This window comes from Mesoplodon bidens (assembly GCF_964165515.1).
Source record: "Mesoplodon bidens genome assembly, chromosome: 12".
In the NCBI taxonomy this organism is placed as follows: domain Eukaryota; kingdom Metazoa; phylum Chordata; class Mammalia; order Artiodactyla; family Ziphiidae; genus Mesoplodon; species Mesoplodon bidens.
The window spans coordinates 64,916,319-64,938,709 of record NC_138168.1 but is presented as its reverse complement, the minus strand read 5'-3'; the positions used below and the strand labels follow the sequence as shown (position 1 = coordinate 64,938,709).

General features: G+C 43.7%; 1 protein-coding gene across 2 annotated transcripts in view; it reads left to right on the top strand.

Annotated features, from left to right (window-relative positions):
* Positions 1-599: 599 nt before the first annotated feature.
* SLC2A12 (solute carrier family 2 member 12) overlaps positions 600-22,391 on the top strand; it is a 60,463-nt gene continuing 38,671 nt past the window's right edge. The window contains exons 1-2 of one of the 2 annotated variants that reach the window (XM_081251334.1): positions 600-869; positions 20,256-21,596. In XM_081251334.1, the coding sequence (XP_081107460.1) occupies positions 755-869; positions 20,256-21,596 (1,456 nt within the window). In that variant the 5' untranslated portion in view covers positions 600-754. The remainder of the gene's footprint in view (positions 870-20,255; positions 21,597-22,391) is intronic. The other variant, XM_081251335.1, reaches the window with a different exon arrangement.

Here is a 22,391-nt window from a genome sequence, read left to right as displayed (position 1 = left end):
TAAACTGAGATAGTTTGCTGTAACCCCAGGGTATAAAAAGTCCAAAGAACCTGGGCATTCTGAGTTTGTGTACACTTGGTCTCAGGCCTTGATTTGTCTGACAGGCCTTGGAGAGGGAGAGTATATACTGCACTCACCTAGGGCAAAATCAGGTTGAAACAATGAAGATGTTTCATGCTTTGTTGAATTTGCTAAGTGTCACTGCTCCTGGAATAACTGTCTTGCTGAAAATTTGACACACTTTTCCTTCTGGTATGTCTTTGCCTAAATTGTTCCTCCCCGTGCAAGATTAACTAATACCATCTGTGAGTACCCCGGGCCCTCACTCTCAGCCTGGGCTTGAATCTGTCTGATTCTTTTCTGTGCCTCTTTTCAAAGGTGCAGGAATACAAGAGCTACCCCCGCCACCCCCCACGCCCCAGCTAAGGGCCAAACACTGTCAGAGCTCCGGTTCCCAAGCCTAGAAATCCTTTGCTTCCAGCTCTGCATCTGCAGGCAAAAAACAATCCTCCGGAGATTCGGCCCTCCCACTGCCTGTGATAGGCTGCTTGGAATAGCAAGAGCCTGTGTCACCGAAAAGGGCAAAGCTTTCGGAAATAGAAACAAAGTTGGTCACAAATCACATTGGCTTTGCCCGAAGTTTTTTTTTTCACCTTTCTTTAGCATGCGACCATGGGGAAAGTGACCGCTCGTGTCAGTAGGGGAAGTCAGGGTGGTTTAGTGTCCAGGGAACGGCTGTAACTTCTACGTGACCATGGTACCTGTTGAAAACGCAGAGGGCCCCAGTCTGCTGAAACCGAAGGGGCCAGCAGCCGAGACGGATGGCAGCGACAGAGCCAGCGGCGGCCGGCATCCTCCCTGGGCGAGAGGTAAAGCGAGTCTGCAGGGCTCGGGGACCGCGAGAGGAGCGCGCTGGGCGCGTGTCTCACTCGTGTGTGTGTGTGTGTGTGTGTGTGTGTGTGTGTGTGTGTACACGTGAGCGTGCTAGGTGCCTGGAGACGAGGGGACAGGCTCTGCTGGGAGGAGTGACAAGGAGCTCTAATGTGAAGGTTGAAGTCCCACTACTCATAAGCCGGGTGCCCTCCGCCGTGTTGACGGTATGATGTATACATCTTTTTCATTTGGAGAAATTGACTGGCAAGATAATCACACGTGTAAACACACCCACACACACCCCTGCATACACACACTTTTTCATGTATTGTCACAAATGGATAATCTCTAACAATTGGACATTATAACCACCATTTCAAAAATCAGCATTTTAAAGAAGCTTCATAAAATTATTAGTTCTATAATGAATCAATATAACTTTCTTTTTCAGTTCCCAGCATATGTTTGTAATGACTTTGAGCATTATTTACAGCCTAAAGCCTCTGCTTGGTTGCTCCTGCTTTCTTTAAAACTGGCCTTTCAGACTGAGGTTTCTTTAATACTTTTCCTTCCGGAGGTGAAATTTGGAAAAGTTTTCATTCATTTCAGTTATCTTTGCTAAACCAAATGGCTTTCTTCACTCCCACATGTACAATTTTCACAAACACACTGCACACTTTTAGTTGCCTTTTCCTATTCAGTTAGTTGGTTCTCAAAGGAATAGGAACTAATCATTATATGAAATGAAATCAAACGCAAATAATGTCCTTCTTCCCACCGCTTCCCTCACCTCTGCTCCCTCTAATCATATAATACACTCCCACACCATATATTGGAATGTCATGCATGACCAAAAACACTAAATGAGATGAAAGGCATTTTACCGTTCACCTTGGGATGGATCTGTATACTTATGTTTGCATGGCGGGTTTGATGATCTTGGAATTGAATCCACAACCCCTCTCAAGGAGGAACTGAGACGCTCTCCTTATCCCGTGCCCTCTCCCTGCTCAGCCTTCCCTTGCTTCCCTCCTTCTAGTCAAGAATGAATATCTGGGGTCACCTTACACTACGCCTCAGCCCTCTCTTCAGCAGAGCTGTCCCTTTGTCTAAGTGTGATCTTTGGTTCCTAAGTCTAAGAGCAGACAAAGGAAACTTGTATTCAGGGTTAAAGAGAAAGAGTGGCAAAGTTCTTCTCTCTGAATTCCGGCAAGATTGAGCTCTAGGGTGAGCTGAGGTGGTGATATTGACAAAAAGGGTTAACTAGATAGAGTCACCGATAAATGTCACAAAGAAGACAAAAAGAAACTTTGTCCTGGAGGGGCCTGCATGGTAACAATCAAAAATGGGCTATTTAGTTTTGTTATGTCTTTGAAAGCACAGTGTACTTCTCTTAATAGGTTAAATTGCCCAAGTTCACAGTGATCCCAAAGGAAGGTAACATGTATGTGTGCTTGTAAAGGTTGAATACACACACAAAATTCAATTTATAGTGCAACAGTTTATGCCATTGAAAAGAAATGATAAATGAACAAATACCATAAATTATCCTTTACATTTAATTTTAAATGAACCTTTATCATGTAGAAGAGGAAACCTAAATGTTTTTCTTAAATCCTTAATTAATACAGCTTTGATGGATGCTGTACGTCATTTATAGTTAGACAAATACAAACCTTTTATTATTACTTTTGTAAATTTTCATAACTTGTCTTAAACATTCTTGGTACCCAAAGGCAATTATACAGATCTATGTGTATAATGAATCCATAGTACGGACTTGCTCTATGGTTTTGACAAGTTACTTCACCTCCCCAACTGGGATTGTATTTTTGTATGATTTACGAAGATGTTGAGGTTTAATGAAATATTTGACAAATACTCCTTTCAACTTCTTTATATTTTACAAATTTTTTTTTTTTTTTTTTTTTTTTTTTTTGCGGTACGCGGGCCTCTCACTGTTGTGGCCTCTCCCATTGCGGAGCACAGGCTCCAGACGCGCAGGCTCAGCGGCCATGGCTCATGGGCCCAGCCGCTCCGCGGCATGTGGGATCTTCCCAGACTGGGGCACGAACCCGTGTCCCCTGCATTGGCAGGCAGACTCTCAACCACTGCGCCACCAGGGAAGGCCAACTTCTTTATATTTTAAACTTCCATAGTTTCATCCAGGAAATTCTAAGTATTTAAAACATGCTTAAATTATCCTACTTTTCCTGCCTTTGAAGGTAGCAAGTTGTTCTATATTCCTAGATGAAAAAATTAACGCGCAAAGAGGAATGAGTTATACAACCCAGGACAAGGTCATTAAAACATTTGAGATATAGAAAAATGAAACAAAACAAAAACCTTAATCTCTTTGATTGTACCCCCTTAATGCTCTTGTGTGTAATGAAAAGTGTTGGCAGGTTTTCCTTGGCTAACCCCTCTAAACTGGAAAGAATGCTCTGTTTCAATGGCTAGAAGCTAATGAATTTAAATTCATTTTCAGAAAGCTATGGCTCAAAGTGGGTACATTCTTAGTAAACCTTTCAGTGTTCATAGACACATTATAATTGACCTTGTAGGGCAGATTGAGCTCAACTTGAAATCTCGCTACCTCGAGCCAACAACAGATACAGGTGAGGTGAGGAACATGGACTGCTGGGGCATCTTACACAAGGAGACCATGAGTCCAGAAGATGTGTGGTTGGCCCACGTTCACGTGGTGGCTGATCAAAGCTGACCCTGGTGACCTGTGGCCTAGGGGGCCTGCTCCTTCATCTCAGGAGCTGGGTCTCCCAGGCTCTTCTAATTCATGATTCAAACAACTGGCTAGGAGGAGAGTTTCCTTAAGTCCCCCATTACCCCACCAGTGCTGCATTTTCCTCTCAGATCTGCCCAAAAGGTCAGAAACCAAGAGCAATATTCACCGTATGAGTGTCGGTTCTCCGCGCTGCAGATCAAGCTGCCGAAAGCAGTGGAACCCAGATCGCTAGAACTAGACTCTGAACCAGCTGAAAGGGCTGCACTTCATCCCCTCCAAGACCCTTCTAAACCTGGGATGCCACAGTCTGAGATTTAAGAAATACACACTTCTGCTAATGAGATGAATACCCTATGGAAGTTGTTCTCAAACTTGTTTAAATCTGTGAACTCCTTTTTGCAAACGGAAGCTGAGTAGGTGGTCAGTATGTTAAGACAAGTAAACATGGCACCTCTTTAGTGGAAAGGGGAGAGGTGGAGAAAGAAAGACCTGCAGCCTGGCTGCTTCCCTGCTCCTCTCTCATCCCTTGTGGCCCTGAGCCGGCTCCTGGGTCAGCATCACATTAGCAAACCTCAGGTCCATCACCACTCCGATTATGCAGGCCATGTTTTTGAGGTTGGGGCATATTTACTGTGCTCCTGCTGTGAGCCTTGGGCTCTCAGGATTAGCCTAAAACAGACCTTCTTGAATTGATTCAGGTCTGGCTTTCTCAGGCTTCCTCAGGCAGCCCAAAGGGAAGTCTACTTGTAAGACAGACTGAGGAGACTTTGGGGAACAAACATCACCCGGGAAGAGAAGGTCAGACTGACCAGCTTGACCTGAAAACAGAGCTTTGGCTGTGAGACCAACAGACGGGTCACTTTGGGAAGACCCAGGCCTTGGCCATTCCCATTTTTCCAGGTTTTCCATATATTAAAAAGTGACATCTGAAACTAGTATAATATTGTAAATCAGCTCTACCTTAAAAAAAAAGCAGAGATAAAATTTTTAATAAAATATATACAGTATTAAGTATCAAAAGAAAAAGTGACAAAACCCTTGACAAAAATTGTGTTCTTAAAAACATATGTATTTAACAAATTGATGGCAATTACAACAGCAAAAAAAATGTTGTGTAGCTTGATATTCCCAAGGAAATGATAGAATTTATAGACATTTGAATTTATGAGGGACGATAGACTTTTTTTGACTGGAAATGAGACCAGATTTAAAGATAACCATCTCCCCTTTCTCTTCAGTCAGCTTATCTCTGGGGCTGTACATTTAACCTCACTTGGAAATCATAACAAAAGTCTAAATTTGAGGCTTTTTGTGACAGTGAGGCATGGGCAAATGGCTTCTCTGGGATCTCAGAAGGGAGAGGCTCTAAATAAACATGGCGGGAGCTGTTTCACCGCCAACTCTGGGTGGTGTTTGGCTCACGCAGCAGGGCTCTTTTCCCCTTTAATATCACATCACAGAGAGAGCAGAGAGATTGCCGCTTGCCACAAACCACCTCTAGGCTGCTGCAGCAGCAGGCATGTATTGTGAGTACCTGTGTTGTCAGGGCCTGGCAGACGAGGCCAGGCCAAGGAGCCACCAACAGTGCCATTGACCCAGAGGGCCTGAAATTAGCCAGCAAACACCAGCATGCCTGAACAGGTTTTATGGCCAATGTCTCTTCCGATAGGTCAGTGCCTCTGTCCAGTTGTTAAATATTTTAAACATTACACGTCTGTCCGGTAACATTGCCAGCAGGACCTGAGTGGCTGCGTTCTTAGGAAAGAGACTGGTGGTGCTGGTAGGACCCTACTGTAATCCCTCAGGTATGTTTTTTGTGAATTCTCAAGGAGGTACTTTTCAGTGGTCTAGACCTTGTAGAAGCTGATAAAAACAGAGCTCAAAATACAATGAGTCTACCCTGGAACTGCCTGCGGAAACTCCAATTTACATGTATGTATCTGAGGTGAATCTTAAGATGCAGTTTTTAATTGCTGTAGATGTGTGGGGTGGTATTTTTCATTCAAGAATACTTAGTTCTTGAATCTGGCTTCATAGCGTCCTCTCACTAGGAGGAACTGAAGTATAATACTATTTAGCCTCAAGGTTCAAAAAGTTCTAAAAGCTCCAAACAGGCCTCCATGAGTGTGGAATTAGCTTTGGGCTTTTTTTTTTTTTTTTTTTTTTTTTGCGGTTTGCGGGCCTCTCACTGTTGTGGCCCCTCCCGTTGCGGAGCACAGGCTCCGGATGTGCAGGCTCAGTAGCCATGGCTCACGGGCCCAGCCGCTCCGCGGCATGTGGGATCTTCCCGGACCGGGGCACGAACCCATGTCCCCTGCATCGGCAGGCGGACTCCCAACCACTGCACCACCAGGGAAGCCCTACACATGAGTTTTTTTCTATTTTATTTTGTTCTGTTTTGGCTCCTTGGTATCACTTTTCTTCCTGCATCGCAGCACATTCATTTATGCATTTGCAAAATGTCTATGCTTCAGCGATATACTAATTTTTCTTTACAATTTAGGTAGAAGTAATAAGACTAAAATAATTTATCACATTCTTCTCATTTTAGGAGTTTTCATTCTTTTTGAGCATGACTCACTTTATACTGTTGTACCAAAATACCAGGGAGAAAAGCAGTCCTTTGTTTGACTTACAGGAGTATTTTTTTTCCCTTAAGTAAATCAAGTGTTATTAAACTTTAAACTGGTAAATTGTGCTTCCCTTGGAAGTAATTGTTTCTCAAAAACGTTCATGACACAGTTCTGCCTGGCATTACTAGGCTCTGGGGCTGTTAGCTACAACCATATTATTTTAGTTATATTATTATTACTTTTTTTTAAATAACGTATTGCTCCTGCGTGCACCTGTTTCCCACACTTTGTGGAATTTGGGAGCCATGTGCAATGCTAATTTAGATATGACATCTCAGCCTTGGATGTGCAAGGTTTTTTAAGAATAGGGGAGGGAATTCCCTGGCAGCCCAGTGGTTAAGACTCCACCCTTCCACTGCAGGGGCAAGGGTTCCATCCCTGGTCAGGGAACTAAAAATCCTGCATGCCGCGTGACGTGGCTAAAAAATAAAAATAAAATAAATAAAATAAAATAGAGAAGTGAAGAAAAAAGAATAGGGGAAAAAGTTGTAATTTTAATCCATTGGTATCGTGAAAGAACATCCCTAAGCTAATGAATATTTCATTTCTATTGGGAAGCAAAATTGTGGAAAGCCCGAGGCAAAATCACAGGAAGAATTTTTAATGATAGAAGCCCAATTGTGTAGGTATTGCCAAAAACAAAGGAATTCAAGAATTTATGAAAAGGCAGAATTGTTATGCTGGAAACAAGGTATCATTTTACTTCCTTTGCTATCAGTAAGAGACTGTTTCAAAGTTTTACTTCAGTGTTATGGAGATTTTCCCCCATAGACTCAGACTAAACAGATCTTTGTTGAATGATTTTTGTGGGCAACCCAATGAGGTAATATTACCCCCCAGTTCACAGATAAGGAAACTGAGGCTAAGAGAGCAACATTTACCAAGCACTTACTAGCGTGCACCAGCCACTCGTCTATCTCATTTATTCTCATAACAATGTTATGAGTTATGTAATATTATCTTTATTTAAGGAATGAGGATGCAGAAGAACAGAAAGATTAAGGGACATGTCAGGGTCTAGCTGGTAACTAACCAGATGCTTTGATTCCAGATTGTACCTTCAGCATTAAGTCAAGGTACCTCTGGGAGAGAAGCAAAGTGACTTGCTCCATGTAGCATGGATAATAGCCCAGAGATCCAAACCTCAGTAGCCTAATTCCAAACCAGGGTTTTGCCCACTTGAATGATAATACCATCCAGCACCAATGTTTCTACTTCCTGGTCTGTTCCGTGATCTGATCTGAGAATTTGGGTACCCAGTATATACCTTTCAGAACTTTATTGCATTCTGTTTTAGCTATTCTCTAATTTTCCATGTGACATGTCTTTTTCTATAAGATTATAAATTCCCAGATAAAATATATATTCTTGTACTTATCAGAGCTCTGAGCTACCTGCAAGTGTCTAGAAAGTACCGTGTAGCTCATAAGAGGGAGGAATTATGCCTTTTCCTCTGTATTTCCATCAGGGATCACATGTAAATGGCACAAGTACAGCCATCTTGTAACCTAGGAAATGTGTCAGCACTGTGCTTGGATTGACCACCGTGCTGATTGCACTGTCCATATAGTTGAAACTGTCTGCCATCTGTGTCCAAGACGGTACTGCCATGGAGTACATGCTTAACTGTTAAATCAATGAGTGAGTGAAGAAGTGTTTGTTGAGCTGAACTAAAGAGCATTTAATTCTGCAATACTTATTGACCACCTACTGTGTGAGAGGCACAGTGCCGGATACTTCACAGTAAAAAAAAAAAAAAAAAGATATCTAAGACATTATCCAAGTCCATAAGTTTTACCAACTCATCAGAGATAAGAGTCTAAATAATGACAAGACAATCATTTAGCAAATATTGAGTGTCTTCTAGAAATCAGACATGATGCTAGACCCTGGGTCCAATGGTGAACCAGTGACATTCATGCGATGTAAATACTTATTAGCAATTGGTGATGAGAGAGAAGAGATCAGTAAACCTACAAGGGAGGAGGTGGCCAGACACATAATGCCACAGTAGTGCTCAGGGGACAGCTCAGCCAGTTTTTTGGTTTTTTTTTTGTTTGTTTGTTTGTTTTTGTTTTTTGCGGTACGCGAGCCTCTCACTGCCGTGGCCTCTCCCGTTGCGGAGCACAGGCTCCGGACGCGCAGGCTCAGCGGCCATGGCTCAGGGGCCCAGCCGCTCCGCGGCATGTGGGATCTTCCCGGACCGGGGCACGAACCTGCGTCCCCTGAATCGGCAGGCGGACTCTCAACCACTGCGCCACCAGGGAAGCCCCTCAGCCAGTTTTTGAAGGATCCTGGAAGACAGTATGGCTAAGCTGAGTCAAGAAAGTATCACTGAGGCCAATAGATTTACAGAGAGAATTCTAAGCAGAGAAGCTAGCTTGTATACAAGTTTGGAAAGGAGAGAATGGCACATTCAGGGAACTACGAATATTTTTGTCTGATGAAAGCACATAGTTCAAAGCAGGAGAAAGAGGGTTTTGAAAGAATCTGAAGGTGTAAGTAGGGACCATGTTATGAAACCGTTGTGTGATAAATATCATGAGAGGAGGAATTCTTAGGAAGAGATCTTACTGGTTTGTAGAAATCAAGAAAAGTTTCTGAATGTGATGATAGTGGTGAAAGAATTAGGGAGTCTTGGATAGCTCCACCTGCACGGCTGTAAATCCTTCAGGTCTATGGGATCACCATTCTTTTAATATTTAAACAAAAGTAGATCCAGCCCCCATAAAGTTAAATCCACATGCCCTCCACCTTGCTCAAACCCTGCCCTCTAACCCTGCTCCTCTGCCCTCACCCATTCTCAAACACACCTGGTATACTGGTATACTTAGGAGTCTTGTGGTTTCTGATCACTTTTTGCACCAACTTCCTGTTTGCCCTAGATTTTTGCCCTTCAGTTCCTGCAGCTGGTCTTTTCTCTTATCCCTGCTCCAGTCCATGCGTGGATTACAGCCCTTTTCCTTCATATACTCAAATCCCATTCAAGCAAGTTCTTTGTTGATTCTTACCGACAAGTTGTAGAGAGCTATAGTGCAATTAAATATGAGGTGGGCCCATTCATAAAAGTCTCCTGTCAAATCCACCATAGGAAATTTCTTGTAAACCAACTTTTCTAAAAGCTACAGGCCTCTTGCACTATTGTTCCCGTCTTCATTCTCCATCCCCATCCACCAGAACTTGACAAACTCTCCTGACCTTTTCTTTCATTTCTCTTATTTCTGGGTTCTGTTGGCCATTCTTTTTTTTTTTTTTTTTTTTTTTTGCGGTACGCGGGCCTCTCACTGTTGTGGCCCCTCCCGTTGCAGAGCACAGGCTCCAGACGCGCAGGCTCAGCGACCATGGCTCACGGGCCCAGCCACTCTGTGGCATGTGGGATCCTCCCGGACCGGGGCATGAACCCGTGTCCTCTGCATTGGCAGGCGGACTCTCAACCACTGTGCCACCAGGGAAGCCCTGGCCATTCTTTCTTGATACCCCTCTCCCTCCCTCTCTCTCTCACTCTCTCTCTCTCTCTCTCTCTCTCTCTCTCTCTCTCTCTCTCTCACACACACACACACACACACACACACACACACACGAAAATTCTTGCTTCTTGACCTTTTCTCGTGTTCTCCCTCTCTCTCCCATAGAACACCACTGTATTACCAACATGACCCACGGGCTTTCCCCTTGACCCTGAGGTGGCCATCTAGGTATTTATTTTTAGTAAATAAAGTGCTCTTCCTAAGAACTTTACATCCACAGGCTTTACAATATTATTTTTTCTGCATTTCATTTCCTTAACTAAAGAATTTTTAAAGCACTAAGGGTGATTCTCGACCATTTCTGAGTACCTGGACTCCTTTTTTAAATTGAAAAACCTGGACTCCTTTATTTATTTATTTATTTAAATTAATTAATTAATTAATTTTTATTTTTGGCTGCGTTGGGTCTTCATTGCTGCACGCGGGCTTTCTCTAGTTGCGGCAAGCGGGGCTACTCTTTGTTGCAGTGAGCGGGCTTCTCATTGCAGTGTCTTTTCTTGCTGTGGAGCACGGGCTCTAGGCATGCAGGCTTCAGTAGTTGTGGCACGTGGGCTCAGTAGTTGTGGCTCGTGGGCTCTAGAGCACAGGCTCAGTAGTTGTGGCACACGGTCTTAGTTGCTCTGTGGCATGTGGGATCTTCCCAGACCAGGGCTCGAACCCGTGTCCCCTGCATTGGTAGGTGGATTCTTAACCACTGCACCACCAGGGAAGTCCTGGACTCCTTTTTAAATAGAAAAACAACTTCAAATTCTCACATACTTTTAAAATAGAAGAACAACTTCAAATTCTCACATAGTAGTTTTCACAGTTTTATATTTATTGATTAGAAAATATAGAATGACAGAAAGCTACTCTGTATTCACTCACACTTTGAATTAAAACCTTTTTTTCAATCACATCTACATATGTATGAAATCTTGAAGTATAGATGTGTATGTTACTATTTTTCCCAATGTTTAATAATCATTGATGGGATGAGGATCCTTTCTGAAGACTTTGCCAATTTTCAAAAATCCCTCGCTCACCACAACTCACACACGTTGAAAATCTCTGGAGACATCAGAGGCCTCTGGGTAAAATGGCTGCTGGTTTGTTCTCCAGATTCACTCCCTCTTAACTATCTATTGAAAATCCCCTTGAAAAGATGAAAAGAGATGCAAAATTACAATAGTATTAAAGCCAGATATATTCATCAATGAGTTAGAACTTACCCTTAAATAAAATGCAAATATGGGCCTAATGTATAAACTAGGGCTGTAATATTTAGCTCTCCACAAACTCTCACTCAGCACCCCTAATGAGAGAATTTTCATCAGTCGAAGGATATCTCCACAGACTCCCCCGGAGCTGCTTTTTCGGAGGGTCAGAAGGTTTTGCTCCATAGTCCAATTCCTCCCACCCTATCCTGTCACCATCACTTCTCATTCTATATCTCTTAAGGGCTACAATTCTCAAAATTTCAGCAACTCTGGCTGGCTCGTTGCATTCTAGAATGTGAAATCAGTGTTAAGAAGAGACAAAGTCCAAATGAGCCACTGGAATGGTACATTCTAGAAGTTGTAATTTTGCATGTATTGTTTAAGACAAGCAAAAAATGACAGTCTGTTCATAGTCAGGAGACCACAAAGTAGAAGAAAAAAAATTCCTTTCTCAGTCCAGTGGGGTCACTCCAGAAAAATAACTTCCAGACATCAGAAATTTGGCTAGCAGCTGTGCACATCAACTGCTCCTTCGAGTCTAACTACGAGAGTTTCCAACTGCAGCTGGGTGGCTAGACTAAGGTGTGTCAGACACTGGAAACCCAACAGCTTTTCCAACTTCCTTCTTATTTCTTGGTCTTTCCCATCTGGAGAACTAGAAGATTCAGATACTCACTTAGTCTTTCTTGCAGCCAAGTTTGACTGTGGAACTCACTAGTTCTGGTCAACGAGACATTCGGGCAAGTCTTTGTAGGTGAGGAAAAAAGTTTTCCTCAACCTTTTTAGGGCCTGTGGCTGAGTCCAAAAATTAAACTGACAAAGACTAACAGAAAAGCATCCATATTTATTTAATATAATTTTTATGTGACATGGAAACCTCCATAAGGAAATAAAGACCCAAAGACATGACTAAGCCTGAGTATTTTTATGCTAGATGTGATCAACAGTGGACAGTCATGAAAATATGACAGGTCAAGGAGTATGAAGTAAGTGTCGTGAGCCAGGGGAAACTTAGCAAGGCTGTTTGTTTGAATTCTTCTTGGTGCCCCTTTGTCTTCTGAGATAAGGATGTTCTTTTCCTCTGGGTATAACAGAGAGCACCTCTCACGTGAGGGTTTTATGACCTGCTTCGGGGGGAAGGGCGGGGGGCAGGCTAAAGCCACCTTCCTGTATCTGGCATTTTCTCAAATTCCTTCAATATACCAAGGGGTTGTATTTTGGGGTAGCATGTCCTGAACCCCATCATCTTCCAAGGTGCTTCTGAAAAGTTCCTTCCCTGATAAAAGGAAAGAGACACATGGGGATAATCCCTTGCCCTAAGCCTTCTTCCATTGTCTGCTGCCTTTGAGTCTGGTTGTGAAAGCATCTAATATCTAGAGCTGTGACAGCCACCTTGCACATATAGTGACAGACTGGGGACAAAAGCCAACCCTCTGAGGAGGCAGGAACAGAAGGATTCATAGAGTGTGAATCCTTGTAGACACCAAATTCAACTTGGTCTTCTCACAAAGTAAACAATAAATGCCCTTGTTTTTCAGGTTTTTGGTTTCCTGCCGTCAAAAATATCATAAATGATTTGGGGGCTGGATAAAGAGAATGTGGCAATCTGGTTATTGTCAAGCACATTTTAAATACAAAGGCAAAGCATGCGTTTTAAGATTTCTCTTTATGGGAAACAAATACATTTTGGACAGCATCTGATTTCTGTTCTCTATAATTAAAAAAAAAAAAGGACTCTGTGGAAAAAAGAGATGCAGGACAACATCTGGTGATAAGAGTAAATTGAGGTGAAGATGAAACTAGCTGAGATCAGAGATGCTAATAGACCTAATATGAGATGTGTAAAGTGTCAGAGTCTAAAACTTCAAGAGTAGAATTATTATCTGAAATCTGTGATGCAGAGGATAAATAAGAGAAGCTATTCTAGGATGCACATAAAAAGAACAATAAGATAGAGATGAGGAAATGAATATATTTAGCTAACATATAAATAATTATTCCAAAACAAATGGGAAGGAAAAAAACCCCAAAATACTAGAGGAAATCTTTTCTGAGTAGGAGAACTCAACCAGTAGCAAAAAAAATTTAGGAGAAACAAGTACTCTGACTTGTCCTGGTGCAAGTTTCAAATTGAAGGAAAGATGAAAGAGAGGAAGGAAAGAAAGAAAAGAATGAAAGTCCTACAAGGAATCAGGCAGAAAAGGAGTGTTAACAACAGAGCAAAATGCAAGGAAGTACTCTTATGCCCCCTCTTTATACCTCCCCAGCCAACAGAATTTGGAGAAGATTAGTTTCAGAAAAGTGTGTCTGTGAAAGTACTACCTGGGGTTGGAAAAATAAAAGGAAAGAAAGTAAAGTTCGTACCTTTCTGTCCTAGAAAGTCCAAACAATAGTAGGTGTAGAGGAAGGCCACATTTTCTGTTGTTCTGAGTTTCATTGCATGTTAAAGAGAGGATGGGGGTATGGTGGAGGTGGGGGGAGAGTGGTTAGATAAAGGATAGTGCCCAATATTTACCATCACAGGGAGCACCACACATGGTCCAAGGCCAAGAGGCAGCATCTGGAACTTTTGACAGCTGTTGGAAACACCATACCACAACACCACACTCTCCTCACACCCTCCGTACAAGGGAGCTATCTGATTAAGCCAGTGCTCTCCTTCCTGGGCATCCAATAGCCTCTGCAGAGCTCTGGCATCAGGTCCTGTGTGGACCCCCCATACAGACTCTACTTTCAAGGGACTCCCAATCTAAGCAGGAGACAGACTAATGCAGAGTGCTGTAAGGACTTGGACACAAAGGCAGAAGAGAGAAGAGAGATGAATGCTAACCACAGAGAGGGAGTCTGGAAGATTTTGTAGAGGGGGGATATTTGAGCCGGATCCTCAAAGACTCAGGTTTCCCTAGGCTGTGAAGGAGGGAGGCCAGATGTGCCACATGCCGTAAGTGAGGGACAACAGCATGAAGAGAAACACAAGTCTGGGAAAGGGCAGGCATTTTCCAGAAACAATCAGTGGTGCAGAAGGGCTGGAGAATTGTGCCTGGAGACTGTTGTTGGGACCTGAAAACCTGGTCCTCAGAAAGGAGATTGCTAAACATGGAATCTGAGTGACTAGTGAACAAGCCTGTGCATGGGGCTGACATTAAATAAAACATAAATATACGAGTGACAGTGGAACTCTTTAGAGTCCCTGCAACGGTGCCATATTAACTGGCTAATAACAGTGCTGAAAGCGCTATAGAAATACTGATTGTATGTTGTTCAGATGCTCAGCATTTATGTAAATATAAAGTTCCAGGTGCTAACCCTTAAGTCATACTAGGTATTAACCTTAGTCTGTTGACCAACCATGGGGAAGAGAGGACCAAGGATTGGCATTTGCAGTGCTGTTACCATTCATTCATTTATTTATTCACTCAACAGATATTTATTGAGGATTGACCTTGTGCCAAAGACTAGAGGTAAGAATACAGATGTAAAGAGAGCAGGGTTTGGGGACTTCCCTGGTGGTGCAGTGGTTAAAACTCCATGCTCCCAATACAGGTGGCCTGGGTTCGATCCCTGGTCAGGGAACTAGATCCCAGGTGCATGCTGCAATTAAGAGTTCACATGCCACAACTAAGGAGCCCTAGAGCTGCAACTAAGGAGCCCGCCTGCAGCAACTAAGACCCAGCGCAACCAAATAAATAAATTAAAATAAATTAAAAAAAAAAGAAAGTGGGGTTCTTGCCTTCAAGGTCTTTCTGTGTAAGAGGGGAAGAAAAACAGGTCAATAAATGAGTGACAGAAGTATGCCTTCATATATCTGAAACCCTGCATTCTGTGCACAGCGGGAGTGCAGAGGGGCTGGGGTGGGACAGCAGAAGGTGGCAGAGCAGAGTAGTCATCATGGGGGAGGTGGCACTTGAAATGACTCTTGAATGATGGGTTGGGATTAAAGGTATTCAGAGGGAAGGAGCAGAGAAAGAGGAGAACACAAATGCAAGGCCATTTGGGGGCCACTGCAAGTTTTTCTCGAGCAAAACATGAAGTAGGAGGTCTTTTTAATGTGTGAAGTTGGGCTTCCCTGGTGGCGCAGTGGTTGAGAGTCCGCCTGCCGATGCAGGGGACACAGGTTCGTGCCCCGGTCCGGGAAGATCCCACATGCCGCGGAGCGGCTGGGCCCGTGAGCCATGGCCGCTGAGCCCGCGCGTCCAGAGCCTGTGCTCCGCAACGGGAGAGGCCACAACAGTGAGAGGCCCACGTACCGCAAAAAAAAAAAAAAAAAAAAATGTGTGAAGCCTTCACAGTTGGTCAAGCTGTTTAATGACCTAGCTGCCTGCTGGAAAAAGACCTGTGTGTGCACGCTGCTTTCCAGTGTGTTGCGGGTTTCAGGCCTCTGGCAAGTGTTTGCTGTGTGTCCATTATGTACCTACGCTACAATAGGCACATGGGGGAGAAAGGAGAGCAGAAAGCGGGCAGAAACTCAAATATTGTGGAAAATGGAGTGTTTCATGTGCTTGCCGGTTAAAGCTGAGGTTCTGAGTCACCGTGAGCAGGAGACAATGCAGCTATTGTGAAAGCGGCTGCAGCCTCTTAGACTGTGGGGCTTGCCTGTCCTTTGTGCCCTGGATGTGGGTCTCAGTGCTCTTTTGCATAAAGCCTCTGAGTTGTGATCACATCTTCAATAGGAACAGTTTTACTTTATTATCTTACTAAGGAATTATCAGTGCATCAAAAGGAACACAGCTGGTCTAACAAGGCAGCCAGACCCAGAGGGTAGGCATGACCCAGGAGCCTGTGGGTACCAGTTGCAAGTTTCTAGATAGTTTCTGCTTCTGTGATGTCCACAAAAGCCTGAGAATTCCTTATGGCATCTTTGGGGGGATGCTGGGATGCAAAGAAGGGCCCTCGTGGATCAAGACCATGATCCAAATGGCCAGGAATGGTAAACTTCACCATGAACTTTAAGTGCGGACTGGCTTCAGGGCTAGATGTTTATTGAAAAGGCTCTAATTATGATTCCTCACCCTCCTCTCTCCTGTAGCGCTAGCTGCTTCTCCTCAGTCCACCCAGCTGCCCCAGACTCTGCCATTCGTGTTTAGGCAGACATTCTCTCTCTTTCCTCCTGTTCTCTGTCAGATTTCTTGGAAAAGTCATCTCTACTTTCTGGCATCCATAGGATAGCATCCTGCATCCTGCTTCTATCATCATCAACCAAAAAGTAGACACAGAAAAAGAAAAACCCACTCTATGTCTTTCTTCATTTTATTTATATGGTAAAATAGCACCAGGAAAATTTCCCATGGTGGAAGTCCTAAGATGTCACAGGGTTGAGATCTTGGAAGTGCTAGGGTCTAGCCTTCCACACTGAATTAGAATTCCAAATCCTAAATGGGCAGCCTGAGGACTGTAATGGAACCTCAGCAGTAATAAACAGCAGTCGTGAGATGAGTGGGGAAGCTATTTTGGGTCAGTAGCCCTTAAAGCATATAATGGGGAAGATATACCTTTCAAATAAAATTCAGTCAGTAAAGACCATAGCTTAATTCTGTAGCATATAACCTGTGTTGGTATCCTCCCCCCAACCTATGTGAGTATAGGGTCATAGAATGTCCTAGTGCAACTGTATAAGTTTTTGAAGGCAAATTGCCTAGATAGATAGATAATACTGTGATATATAATTTTTAAAAACTTGTAATTTTGTAAAGAGAATTTTTTATTCATATGGAGACAATTTTATTATATCTCTAAAGAATTATACTCAGTACTAGCTGCTGGGTCTCAAGAGGGACACTGACAAACCAGGATGGTTTCCAGACCCTTTGCACACATCCCAGTCTGTTAGAGTCCTATGAACCCTGAATAAAAGAACTAGGCATATGAAGCTAAGTCCAGAAAGCAGAAGAAAAAGCTAGGTATCTCTTCTGTCAGGGGTTATTTCCCCAAGACCACAAGAAGCTGGCTTTGGGACTTGCACCCCTCCCCCCATCCCCTTTCTTCCTTAACCCACTGCCTCAACTCTCTCCAAAGTAGGATAAGAGAGGGCTTCCCTGGTGGCACAGTGGTTAAGAATCCACCTTCCAATGCAGGGGACACGGGTTCGAGCCCTAGTCCAGGAAGATCCCACGTGCTATGGAGCAACTAAGCCCGTGTGCCACAACTACTGAGCCTGCTCTCTAGAGCCCACGAGCCACAACTACTGAGCGCATGTGCCTAGATTCCGTGCTCCACAACAAGAGAAGCCACCGCAATGAGAAGCCCGCGCACCACAACGAAGAATAGCCCCCGCTCACTGCAACTAGGGAAAACCCGTGCACAGCAACAAAGACCCAACATAGCCAAAAATAAATAAATAAATAAATTTATTTTAAAAAAGTAAAAATAAAAATAAGTAGGATAATAGAGCATCAAAGGAAGGAACTCTTGTATCTCAAGGGGTCTTTCTTTTTCTAAGGAGGCACTATTTCCCATCCAACAAAATGGGGAAACTAAGGAAGGCTAAGGAGAAGGACAAGGTGGCAAAGACTGTCTTCTGCTACTCACACAGCTCTGGCATCTCTTCCCCCGTGTCCCTGACTCAGTACCCCATGTCGCCCTCTGTCCCTCTAAAACTGCTTCTGGGGTGCCTCACTCAACCTGCCTCTCAAGTGCCTCATTCTCCAGAGTCACTTATTTCTCCAACCTGAGTATTGGAGACCAACTGCCAGAGCACACACCCTAATCAGCACATCAAACTTAGGTATAAAGAACAATGAGAAGAAGAGATACGGAGCAACGTGATATTCTTATGCAAATGTGAGAATCTGACTCAGATCACCTGTGGTAGAAGAATTTTTTGTTGAGGGTTTTAAGATCACATGGGCAAAAAGAATATGTGGAAATTGAGAGCATGAAAGTACTTCAAAGTCATTTTGCATGTGAAAATTAAAAGAGTACATAATAAATAATAGACAATAGAGACATCACTAGAGTGTTAAGTTTCTTGGGGAGCAAGAACCACCTCTGTTTTGTTTCATTGTGATACATATAGAGAGATATCTGTACATATCTATAGATATCTCCCAGTACTAGGAAGATGCTTGCTGTGTAATGATGTTACATATTTGTTTTCTGATTAGCTGGTTAAATTGCTGATGTAGTTTCAATTTGATGGTTTGTATTCACAATGCTCATACATCAATTTTATTTTATTGTGGATTATTGCATTTTTATTTGTTCCTCCATCTAAATATTTGATGCTTTTTACATGTTATTTTTGAAGTCTCCCATTTTCCACATGCCATCAGGATCCCAGAGATGTAAAATACCTTGGATACTTGTGGTGGGAAGCGATGTCAGATTACCTTTATCTGAGCTGCTCCTTTCACCAAAGCTAAATGGCATTCTTAAACCACACCTCCTACTCCAGCAATGGCATAATTGATCAGCCGTAGCTCAGCCTGTGATAATTGTGTGTCCAAGCACACGTTTCTAGTCCATTTCACACACAGCTCGTTCTGCTGCTTCTCCATCGCCTTTGCTTTTGCCTCCTCTTCTAAATGTTGGCATTCCCTAGGTCCTCGTCCTCGTCTTGCTTCTCTTGTTCCTGTATTCTGTCTCCCCAAGTGATCTCTCCCATCCCTGTGGCTGTAAATACCAAATACACACTGCTGGATCCCAAATACATCTCTCCAGCCTTGACTTACCTCTTCAGTTCCAAATCTGTAGGCTCAATCCACTACCTGATATTTTAATCGGAACACTTACAGGTAAAACAAGTAAACCGTTTTAGTAAATCTAATGTGGAACTTCTGGTTTCCACTTCTCCTTTCATCCCCGCCCATAGCCAGGTCCCTTCTGCTGCTTCCCTAGGTCCACCTGTGGCCCATATAGTACATAAGCCTGCATACCGGGCACTCAATATTGTAAAACCACCCAACAGACTGCTCAAACCAGGGAGCCATCTTGGGTTCTGACCCACTTCCTTACCCTCCAACACCAATTCATGAGCAAGTGTCATTGTTTTTACCCCCAAATTAACTCTTGAATCTGTCTGCTTGTAGTCAGTTCCACTCCTCACACCCAAATGCAAGCTGGCACCGTCTCTTGTCAAGACTAAGGCGACAAACTACCCCCTGCTACCAGTCTTGCCTTTTGACAACTAGTCTCCACACAGCAGCAAGAAGCTCAGAGTGTCTTCCCTCTTACTGGTCAGTGGGCATGGACCCCATTGTATTGGGAATACAATAAAAAGTTGTCACTGTGACCTGCCAGGCCTTGCATGAAGTGTTCCCTCTCTACCTACGCACTTTCACTGATGCCCCCTCCCACCTCCCTCCCCAAGCTCATGCTGTGCCCCCATACATGACATGACGTCCTGGCATCTCATAGCTCCTAAAACAGGACGAGCGATTTTCTGTGCTCAGGCCTTGGAAACTAGTGCTTCCTGGACCTGTGATACTCTTCTCTAAGCCTTTGTCTTTTTGTTTTGTATCCTTTCTGTTATGACAAGTTACAGACATGTAACAAACACTTATGTACCTACCACCGAAAAGTAATGCCTTTTAACATTTCACCATTTCCCTCAGATGTTAACCCTACAAGCATGGGACAGTATAAAGCCGCTTTAGTTCTTCTTCCGCCTGTCCCATGCCCCTTCCTCCTTCCTCAGAGCGAGTGATGGATGCTGTCGGGGCCTTTCCCTGCACCTACTTCCGCCTCCTTCTTTCTGACCCAGCCCTGAATTCGTGGAGGCGCTCACATCCTGGCCTCCCCCAACACCCTCATGTGTTTCAGCAAAAGCCGGCAGTGGCCCGATTGCGGCCAAGGAGACCGGAGGGCGGGCTTCCTGGAGGCTGTGCTGCATTTTGCCCCAGGTTCCACGCTGGGAAGACTGGGGCCCTTCCGGAGGCTGCTTCGCTCTCTGTCCTGCCCTCAAGGGTTTGCCTTAGACAGCGGGACCCGAGGAGCCACGCTCTCTGAATTTCTCATCCAACACCAAGGCAGGAATGAAACCGTGTTCTTGTGTGTTCAGTCCTCCTCATCTGTCATCTGCTTATCTCGCATATCTGTCTGCTCAAAACGAAAACCAACATCACATCACAAATAGAAGAAGTAACTTTCTAAATGTCTCCACCCCTCTCCGCCCCAAAAATGAAAGAAAAAGGATTTTTCCTTCTTTAATCATGTTTTGGTTAGTGTATTATTTGACTATGATTATATGGGTTTATACTCAGTGCTATGAAAAACGTACTTAGACAAGCTTAAGTCTCCATCAGACACAATTCAGAACTGACGTGTTTCTTCTCTCTGCTCGTAGGTTGCGGTATGTTTACTCTCCTGTCGTCTGTCACGGCTGCTGTCAGCGGCTTCCTGGTGGGGTATGAACTTGGGCTTATCTCTGGGGCTCTTCTGCAGATAAGAACCTTGTTAGCCCTGACCTGCCACGAGCAGGAAATGGTTGTGAGCTCCCTCCTCATCGGGGCCCTACTGGCCTCTCTCATTGGAGGGGTCCTGATTGACAGGTGTGGAAGAAGGGCCGCCATCATCCTGTCGTCCTGCCTCCTTGGACTTGGGAGCCTGGTCTTGATCATCAGTTTATCTTATGCGGCTCTCATAGCGGGACGCATTGCTATTGGGGTTTCCATTTCGCTCTCTTCCATCGCCACGTGTGTCTACATCGCAGAAATTGCCCCCCAACACAAGAGAGGCCTTCTTGTGTCGCTGAACGAGCTGATGATTGTCATCGGCATCCTTTTTGCCTACATTTCAAATTACGCGTTTGCCAATGTTTCCCACGGCTGGAAATACATGTTCGGCCTTGTTATTCCCTTGGGAGTTTTGCAGGCGATTGCGATGTACTTTCTTCCTCCAAGTCCTCGGTTTCTGGTGATGAAGGGACACGAGGAAGCTGCTAGCAAGGTTCTCGGAAAGCTGAGAGCCATCTCCGATACAACGGAGGAACTCACTGTGATAAAATCTTCCCTGAAAGATGAATATCAGTATAGTTTTGGGGATCTGTTTCGTTCAAAGGACAACATGAGGACCCGAATCATGATAGGCTTAACATTGGTATTTTTTGTACAAATCACTGGCCAGCCAAACATATTATTCTATGCATCCACTGTTTTGAAGTCCGTTGGCTTCCAAAGCAACGAGGCAGCCAGCCTCGCCTCCACAGGGGTTGGGGTTGTCAAGGTCATCAGCACCATCCCGGCCACCCTGCTTGTAGACCATGTCGGGAGCAAAACCCTCCTCTGTGTCGGCTCCTCTGTGATGGCAGCTTCATTGGTAACCATGGGCATCGTGAATCTCAACATCCATATGAACTTTACCAATATCTGCAGAAACCATAGTCCTATCAACCAGTCTTTGGATGAGTCTGTGCTTTATGGACCAGGTAACCTGTCAGCCAGCAATGACACTCTTAGAGAATCCTTTAAAGGGATGGCTTCCCATAGCAGAAACTCACTAAGGCCCATGAGAAATGACCTGGATAAGAGAGGAGAAACGACCTTGGCATCCGTATCGAATGCTGGACTAAGCCAAACTGAATACCAGATCATCACAGACGCTGCGGACGTCCCAGCTTTTTTGAAATGGCTGTCCTTAGCCAGCTTGCTTGTTTATGTTGCTGCATTTTCAATTGGTCTAGGACCAAGTAAGTATTTTATTTTTTATTCCTTCCCTCTCTCCCCTTATGAATGTTATATATTATCTTTGACCTGTCAGAGCATCCTACTGCTATAGTACCTTATACATGGAACTACTAGAAGGAAGATGGGGATGATATTGGCCACCTGATGTTTCTGCTAATGAGGAAAGTATGGTTGGCTTATATCTGCCTTGTGAAATGCGCAGGACTAGTATTCAACCAAGGATTCGTTTCCCATTATCTGTCACATGAGGATACTTTAATATCAGTTGATTAGGAATGAATTAGACCTTGAAAGATATTTGTTGCTCAAGAGAATATATTGTTTTATGAAAACAAAGTTTACTGGGACATTGTCTTCTATATCATTCTCTACTTTCTTCATAGGTGCAAGGAAAAAAAATTGTGTTTAGATTTTCTTAAAGACACAAGAGTAGATGCATTCCAGTCATAAAGAAGAAGGGAATTAAGAAGGAATTATTATGGGAAGGATAATGCATTATTGAAGCATATTTGATTGCTAGAGTAACCTCCTGGGGCACTTTACTTTGTCTATTAAACATGAGAACGGGAGTCAATGCATTCCCATTGCACATAGTACAAACAGTCTACAGGGAGGTAGCTACAAGGTTGTTTTGTTTGATATAGTCAGTCTATTGCAGTGACAAAGTTTAATCACTTCTCTTAAGCAAACTCGAGTTTGCTAGAATAGGTTGTTAGTTGCAGTTCTTTCTTCTTTTAGCCTCACATCCAAAGTCTAAACCTCTCTGTAGGGAAGTTGTGAAGGCTCTTTTTTACGCC